This window comes from Ctenocephalides felis, unplaced genomic scaffold (genome assembly GCF_003426905.1).
Source record: "Ctenocephalides felis isolate EL2017-DRISC unplaced genomic scaffold, ASM342690v1 CF-g0.4_SCAFFOLD_01886, whole genome shotgun sequence".
Classification (NCBI taxonomy): domain Eukaryota; kingdom Metazoa; phylum Arthropoda; class Insecta; order Siphonaptera; family Pulicidae; genus Ctenocephalides; species Ctenocephalides felis.
In genome coordinates, this window is record NW_020538040.1 from 169450096 (window position 1) to 169459876 (window position 9781).

The 9781-nt window shown below is 27.6% G+C and overlaps 1 protein-coding gene across 1 annotated transcript in view; it reads left to right on the forward strand.

Moving 5' to 3' along the window:
* Nucleotides 1-617: 617 nt before the first annotated feature.
* LOC113376236 (dihydropyrimidinase-like) overlaps nucleotides 618-9781 on the forward strand; it is an 18685-nt gene continuing 9521 nt past the window's right edge. Inside the window, exon 1 of the mRNA XM_026616145.1 lies at nucleotides 618-637. Within this exon, the coding sequence (XP_026471930.1) occupies nucleotides 618-637 (20 nt within the window). The remainder of the gene's footprint in view (nucleotides 638-9781) is intronic.

Here is a 9781-nt window from a genome sequence, read left to right on the forward strand (position 1 = left end):
GGGAAGTGTAATCACAAAATATTATTATTTTTAAATTCAATTAGATATTTATAATCCAAAGTTATTAAATCTTCAGTATTTAGGTTATATAAAAATGTTTTCAATTAATTCAATATTTTATTAAAATTGATGCATTTATCTTATCAAGCTTATTCTTTTTATACCCACTTGAAGAATAAAAAGTTTACAATTGGAAAAGATGCTGACAATTATTAATTGATATAGCCATCATTTAATCTACCTTTAATTATTTATATATAATATTTGAATCATTTTCATTGTCTTTGTTATAAAATTTATTAATTATTCATGTTTAGCTACACATTTGTTAAATTTAATAATTAAACAATTGTATAGCTATAAATTAAGAGTATATATATTTTAAGTCCTACAAATATTTTTGATATTTTAAGGTTAATAACAGATATCATATCTGTAGAATATAATAATGATAACATGTTATTATATGTATTTGACAATTAACATAACAAACTAAAAAATGCATGCATATATGCTAAAATGCACATCAATTTTAAGACGTCGAAATAATGGAAAACTGTGGAAAACTGTAAAACCAGCAATTAGTTGTCTGTAACTAAAATATTGTAAATAGAACAATGCTTAATTATAAACCAGGGTAATTCGTCATGTATATTATCGGCAAATTATATTGTTTCTTAGAAGTCAATTATGCATAGAACTAATCATTATTAGTTGTTACTAATACACTACTCATTTTTTAAGTTAAAATCTAAAAATAAAATTTACACGTATATGTTTATAATGCATAGAGTATTTCTTAGTAGTATAATTGAGAGTACTATAAAATATTAAATATCTTTTGTAAGATGTCATTGCAAAGTATTAATAAACCCATAGCTCGATTAAATATGACGTTACATTCTATTAATAATTGATTGCTGAATGCAGAATTGATTAGTCATTCCTATCACACAAGCCCTTTAATATTTCGATTTTTTGCTCGTTTGTTCACGATGAACATAATTTTGAGACTTAGGCATCATAATTTTAGACTTATTGTTAGAATATAAATTCATATTATTTTATTCAATTATATCGTCCGGAATGCAATTTCTTCTTACTCTATAGATGATTTATTTTGATTTTTTGCGCTCAGTTAAATTTTTTGAGAAAAATATTGCAGGATTGTGTGTGAAAAATCCTTAATTTTACGCAGTAGTATTTGATGGATGTTCTTCTAAAAGCAAGGATAAAAAAGCTGCAATTTTTTCATATTTTGCTACAAAAAAGATAAAATTTGAAGTGGCTACCATAGATAAACAAGTATAATGGTGGCTAATAATCAAGGGACAATATTTTTGTATGTGCGAGATTAGGTAGTTAAGTTCAATAATTTAATTATGATTTTTCATATTAATGTTTTAATAAAATAATAAAAATCAGTTAAAATAATGAAAATAACTAGTGGTTTATGGCATCGTGCCTTTACGCAAATTGCTTGAACTTCCCGTACCAAAAATTAAAACTTTTAAAAAACCTTTAACATTTTTTGAAAACTTGAAAAAACTTTTGAAAAAAATGAGATTTTTGAGAATTTTGGATTTTTCTGAAAATCTAAGAGCTTAAGCGCCACATACAAATAAAATGTTTTTTGAATTATTCAAATCGGTTGATTCGTGTTCCCGAAATCGTCGACAAAAATTTGTATCCGCGCGCGCGCGCACACACACACACACACACACACGCACGCACTTATACATAATTTTTTTCTAAGGTATGCCAAAATGTTCAAAAACCTTTGAAACGTGAAGATATATAAAAATTTTCAATTTCGTTTTTTTTTTGGGAATACTCTAACTTACCCTACGGCAACTTAATAAGGGTAAAACTGTTTTACATTTTTCTGAAGCATGGAGCTTTTTCAGTAAGTTTATTTTATTTCAAGAATTGTGTAGTATTTTATAAAAAAAAATTATAATTAATATTGTAAAGTATTTTGTACAGTTTTCTAGTGTCTACAGTTTTCTAGTGTCTACAGTTTTCTAGTGTTTATTAAACTAAACTATTATTTTACTAGTGTCTGAACCATGTCTAATCTGTTACATGTCCAAAAGTTATACTTTAATGAAAATATTCTTTCCCTCTGTGCTAGTCAGGCAAAAAAACGAACTCTGGTAATTTTGAAAATGACAGATCACAATTATTAAAGGTTTAGTTGAATTTTAAACTTCTATCTGAAATGAAAACTTTTACAAAAACTCTGTCAAATCCGAAATAAAAAAAACCTGAATTCGGTACAAAAAATCTTAAATCGGGCAAATATTGCTTCTAGAAAATCGGGAACGCATAGTGAAAATCCGGAACCCTCAATCCAAAATGTTAATATTAATTATAATTAAATTGGTGATAAGGATAGTTTGACCACTTGATCCACTGGTGAATATTTTTCAACTTGTTTAAAATTTGATAAACGAAATTACTGTGTGAACAACCTAATGTTATATATATATAAATATTTTAACCTTACATAGCGATTCGAAAAACATGTTATTTAAATATCAAACACGTATTGTAGATAGTAGAATCAAAATCCTAGAATATAAATTAATAATATGAGTAAGAGCTATTAATTGTCAGTAAATAGAAGTAATACAAAGTAAAGTATCAGTGGTAATTTTTTTTTTGGAAATTATCTGCTTTTTCGTTTTTTCAGAAAAATATTCATAATCAAAAGATCCAAATGGAACTACCGTTACCATTGGCTGCAGAACATATAAAAACTGCAATTTTTTTAAATTCAACTGAAGTACAATATTTTTCATTTAATGCAAAAAATCATCAATCACGTTGCAAATAATTTTGTGCATTTTTCAAATGGTTAAATCTTGAGATATTTAGTATATACGGCCGTCTTCCTCGAATGGCTTAACTTTTCTTAATAAAAGTTGATCTTGGAAGATATTGATTAGCGATGCAACCACAAACCTTGTGATTTGTACGCGGAATGTATTATATAAAATGAAAGAAATTCTTTATATTTATTTTTGAAAATTGTGCTGAAATTTTATACTTTATAATTTTAAAAATTTATTAAAAATTTTTTTTTCACGATCATAAAATTATATTTCAAAAAAATGGTTAAACTTAACACAAGACTTTAGATTTTATTCTTATCCCCAAAATTGTTATGACATTCATATGAAATACTTTTAAGATTCTGTGAAACTTTCATTTTCTTCTTGTCATTACTTTTCATTCGAGTGAAACTTCTCATTTTACTGGTGTTTGAACACTAAACTGTTTTCTCACTTAATCCAGTTTTTATAATGAAATATTTACTTGCAAGGCAAAAGCAAGAAACAAATAATTTTTGATTTTTTAATATAATTATTAACTTGTGCTGTTTTCAAATAACAATGTTCTGTATCATTGTTATAAAATTCTTTACTAAAACAAGCGATATTGATCAATCCCAAATATTTATCATAATTTTGGAATCATTAAAAAAAAATTATAATATAAAAAAACAATTTTGTAGTTATTAAAAAAAGATTATTTTATGTTTTTGATACTGTTCTCTCTAACTTCAAGCTCATGTAGATCTTAGATTCTAATTTATTTATAAATTTTGCATGTAAGTTTTCAAGGACTTGTTATTTTTTTTAAACCCTTTTCACTCGGATGCCGCCGGAGATCTCGGAATTCGCGAGTGAAAAGGGTTAATTTAATCGATCACGATAGAGTTATGATATTTTAATCGAGTATGCCTGTTATATGCTTTTAGTAGAAACGCAGTTCTACAAATATTTATAAATTTATCACAGAGTCCCGGTTTCAAATCCGGGTTTTAGAAAACCCGATATCGAGCAGAATAGTGATATGAATTTCCTGTTGATGAAAAATATTAGAAAATATGTTCATAAGTGGAAATAGCGTTTCCTGGGAATAAGTTCAAATATATCATCACTATTAGAAAAAGAACTACTACTGTTGTCTTCTAATATAATATAATATATTGACAACCACTGAGTTGCCTTGTGAAGACCCATATAGCATAGCACTTTGAATTTTTCTGAAAATTTTGAACTTTTTTTCAAAGCAATCATGCGAGACTGTTTTAGAGGGAAAAAAATCGAAGCGCGTAATCGCCGTATTGCAGTCTAACGTGCATATTTTTTGCGATTACTATAACTTACCCTACGAGAAGTTAATTAGAACTTTTATATCTAATTGCTGTTAGAAAAACATACAAATAAACTTAAAGGATTATCAAAAGTGTATTGTACAAATTACTAAAACTAAATAAATCACAATGCAAGAAGTATTCTCTACCACCTCTCTGGAGTGATATAGTAATGAATGCATGTGATTTGTATTTAATTCGCATTTGGCCCATTATTTCTATAATTTTCATACAAGTCTCATTGAATCTATGACTAAAGGCATGTAGGCTGCCAAGTATGTAACTTGATGTGTGCTTTCACATTTTCGTAATATAATAATATGTACAGTTAAAGCCGAAACAATACACTTTATCTCAACAATTACGCAATCGTTTGAGGATAATCCCACAATTGTGCATCACGTATAGAATCGTATAAGCCAGAGGTTCTCAATGTCTGAAACACGAGTAGCTTTGAAATAATTAACATCAGGTTGAGATACATTTTTGCACCAATTTTTTAGTAACATTATTACCGCACGTTTTTGATTTTATTAAGTATTTCAATTAAAATTTATTAACTTCCTGATGGATAACTTTGTTTTTGCGATAAAATCAGATTTGATAATTTTATGTTTTCTTGACGTGTCAAGTCATTCTGGATCGAATGAGACCAAATTCAAAAAAATTATGTGTGTGTACCCATTTTTGACCTTTTGTCGACGTTTTCTCAAAAACGACCGATTCAAAAATTTAAACTACATTTAAAAAATTAACTTTTTTTTAGTTTGATTTTTTTTTTTAATTTTGGGCATTTTTTTAAATAGCTGATTTGGAGCCGAAATATCAAAGCGCGTAAGCGCCACGTAGTCGTCTAACATGTAAACATTGGTACGGAACCCATATAAATGTACACAAAATTTGTACTTAATATTATAATTTTTATAAAATATCTGATAATACGATGTCTATTGATCATTTTTGACCGCCAAATGGCATTATTTTTTACTTTTTTTATTGGATCTCCGGAGACGCTGGACCTGCAAAAATTTCACCTGTTGTTCATACAAGTTAAATGTTTTTTAAATTATTTTAATTGTACTCTCCGTTACCTCAAAAACTAAAATGCCACTTTTGGCACTTTTTGCTTCGTATCTCCGAAACGGCTAGACCTTTGTCAAAAACAAATCAGCACGTCTCCTTATCAGTAGGAATCGAATGTTTTTTATTCAAATCGGTTAAGGTGTGTTCGCAAAATCGTCGACGAAAATTTGTATCCGCACACACACACACACAAATCTTTTATCTTTTTTCACAAGTTTGTGAATCCTTGCTATATATTTATATGAATATATGTATATATTTGTATGTAATGTCTATATACGTACAAATCTAAATCCACATTTGTACAATGTGGATTGTATTATAATCTAGTACAATATCATTATATATATACACTGTGCATTGAATTGCATACCTGAGCAATTGCTCATTAATCATTACTTAATGAAGTATTTGATCATTTCTAAAATGTCTTTCGTCAAAAAAATCTAATGTGGAGGAACAGTTTAAGTGTTACTCTGAGTGATTTCAATGCGTTTCATTGCTTATTTCGAATATTTGCCGCATTTGTAAACAAGCTGCGGTCCGGGTACAGGAAAACATTATAATGTAGGACTTCGAGAAATGGCATTTTTAATTGATATATATATATATATATATATATATATAACTTATATATAAAATTCTTCTGTAATAATGTATGTAAATATACACCTCCTAAACGATTGTTCGGATTTTGATAAATCATTTTGAAGTTTGTTAAGTGATTTTTTTAGGATGTATGTGATTAATATAGTAATATTGTAGAAATAAATGCAAAATAATGCAAAAAACAACATATCATTATTTGACATGGACTACATTTTGACACATGAGAACTGTCATCTGCCAAAAAATGACGATTTACTTGAAATTTAAATTTAGTTTAAGCGAGCCTAAACAATATTAGTATATAATATCCATATTCATAATTATGAATAAGAAAAATGTAATATCTATAATATTATTGCCGAAAACCGAGAACAATGTAAGATACAATGTATGTTTGGCAGATGAAATTATATAATTTAGTTTAATAAATAACACAATACGTCTAAAATTGCATATACATTATTTTTTTAAACTTGTGCATATTGTATTTTGCTTTACATTATTAAATTATTTAAATACAAAAGAATATTTCTACTTATTGAAAAAATGATTTAGAATTTTGTTTCATGTCTCAAAAATTCATTTGTTTCATCATGATCTTAGATTGAACAGTGCCATATGAACTAGATTTTACAAACTAATTCAGCTAAAATAAAATATCATAAGTAATAAAGTTATATAACTTTTGTTTGTCCTATGATTACTACATTCAAAATCTACATTGACTTTTAAGATATATAATTTCGAAAAAGTAGTAGGATTCTGTTGAATAAATCAGCAAAATAACCCTTATTAGTCATTGCTGTCACAAATTATTCCAACATTGATGTTGTATATACAATTGGCTAAGATCTAAGATCTAAATCGATAATGAAATGTTACACATCCCTGGTATATATGACATGACCTTACTCTTTCAAACATGTGATATCAAGTGAATTTTTAGCGTTTCATTAATCTTATCTCCGATTAAAATGTTTGTATATCTGTTGATACAACATGAGCATTCGAATTTTGAGATATTCAACCTGGTAATAAAGATATTACAGACATAACACGTTTTCTATCCCTGATTTGCATTATATGATAGTAAAATTAAGAAATACTTTCCGTCATGCATCATCGTTTATTCAGGTTCTGATGAATGAAGTTAAACTAAACACGGTGTTTTTTTTTATTTATTGTCGTATATTTATCATTGTTTTATTGTTTTATTGTTACTATTGAAACTGTTTTGTAACCAGAATCTATCACCGATTTATAGAGCGACAAATTTTTAGATCATTTTACAGCTGAATTCCATTTTATTTTGCTTCATCATTCATCCAATGAATTGGAATTTCTGTTTAGTTTTTGTGATGAAACATTGTAATTTTTGAAATTATTATAAATTTATTTTTCAAAATTATTAACTGAAAATAATTATACTTACAATTTTTAATTTATCCCAAGTACCGGTAAAATTCGCACTTAACTATTTTTGTCTTTTGGGAATGTGATTCTATTTATTATTCCAGCATCATACATTATATTTTAATTAGCCAACCTTCTCACATTAATAATGCGCGTCAAATAGATCTTTGATAAGTAGATTTCCTCTAATTAGATGATTTTAAGGAGAATTTCTAAATTATTTTTCCATATTATTTTAAGAAAAATATATATCATGAGTCATACAAATAATGAATTTTGCTTGCATAATTTACTATGTCTGTAATTACTAAATAATTATTTTATATTCATAGTTAATAATTATTGTTCAGGCACCTGAGGTTATATTCACAAACAAGTTAGCATCGTCTAGTGAAATAATTATCTGATCCATATTCTCATTGATTTATTTGTGAGACCCAGTTTAAAAAATACTTGCAAAAATAGTTATCTCAGATTTTATTAATTTATACGAATCCTGGATGAAGAATCCTATGTAGAATTTTTGCGAAAATATTTGTTTTTGTTCTTTTTTTTTCAAAAATACGCAGTTTTGGCACATTTTGTTTTTTTTCGCTGAACTTCAAAGTTTTCAGTGGTATCTGAAGTGTTTAGATAATTGGAAACAAAATTACTCTAGAGATTAATTTAGGCAAATCCAGTAATTTATAGCAATATTCCAAAAATTATCAAAACTTAACAAAATTAACAAAAGTCTATATATATTTTTTTTTTACTTTTTAACTTCCCGTAGTGGTAAGTTATAGTAATCGCAAAAAAATCGAAAATGAAAATATTTATATATCTTTACGTTTCAAAGGTTTCTGAACATTTTGGCATACCCTAGAAAAAATGGATGTATGTGTAGTGTGTGTGCGTATGTTTGTGTGTATGTGTGTGTGCGCGTATGTGTGGATACAAATTTTCGTCGGCGATTTTGGCAACACGAGTAATTCGATTGTGAATAATTAAAAAAGCATTTGATTTGTATTGATAAGGAGACGTGTTGATTAGTTTGGTAAAGGCAGGTCGAGCCGTTTCGAAGATACGGGGCAAAAAGTGCCAAAAATGGTAGTAGATTTTTTATATAGAGAGAACGGAGCGTCCGATTTGTATGATTCAAAAAACATTTCATTTGTATTGACGAAATGAAAAACTGGAAAGGCAGGTCTAGCGGTTTCGGAGATCCAATAAAAAAAGTGAAAAAAATGCCATTTGGCGGACAAAAACTATCATTAGACATATGCATATCAAATCATCACATATTTTATAGATATTTTAATAACAGATTTTGTTCATTTTTTATGGGTTCTGTACCAATGTTTATCCGTCATACTGCGATGCGGCGCCTACGCGCTTCGATATTTTGTTTCTACGAAGCTAACGTATCCCGATTGCTTTGAAAAAATTTTCAAAATTTCCAAAATATTTCAAAGTATAAATAAAATCAAATTTTTCAAAAGTCAATTATTTTCAAAAATTTTAAACATCTCAAAAATCGATTCTAAGTTTAAAAACTTAAAAGAAAATTGAATCTTTTTTCAAAATTTTAATTATTGGTACGGGAAATTTCAGCAATTTACCTTAAGGCCTGATGCCATGCACCACTAGTTCTTTCTCTTTTTTTGTTGTAATCGAAAAACAATCAGAACTTGAAGTCGTAGAATCTTTTGTGATGAAATTTCTTAACTAAAAATAAATAGCTTTTTAGAAGGCAACCCAGCGTTTTTCCCATTTTTATTCGATATATTTATAATATCAGATTTTATCTAATACTGATGATTTTTAATTTGATGCACCAATACCGTGGAAGAGATATTTTTACATGGAAACAATTTTTCTATATTTTCAAGTAAAAACTGATGTCACTACTGCTAAAGTCAACACGTTTGATACATCGATGAAAGACAAGTTACCAAATATCATAGTTAGCGTCTAAGGGTTTTTATAAATATTTTTAGAAGGCTTTATCCAGATTATATTTCAGCAAGTCCAAGTACCGTATATAGATTAATGTTTTTTTTTGTTTGAACAGCAATCAAAACTTAAGAGTCATATAAGCTGTTGTGCTGATTTGACTTTAATACTAAGTCGGTTTTACAGAGGGCAAACCAAACAGTTGTCTTATTTCTGTGTGATAAATTTCATTATTTAAATTTCTGTAATATGGTGACTATTTATTGATGTAGCAATGCCAGATTTTGACAGGGCTATTTTGACTTGAAAACATATTGCTATCTTTATTTCCAAATAAAAACCGATGTCACTAGTGCTTGACATCAGGTTGCTCGAAACGGATATCGAAGAGCTTAATGTTTGATATTACAACTTTCGCTTTAGTAATCGTGTTATTTATTTAACATTTATTAATCATCAATTATGCTTATTTAACCAGTATGTATTTTATTCATCACTAATCAAAATGATGATTCCAACTCATGTGGCAACACATTCACCGCAATCCATCCCCGAACAATGCGCAAGAAGACTATT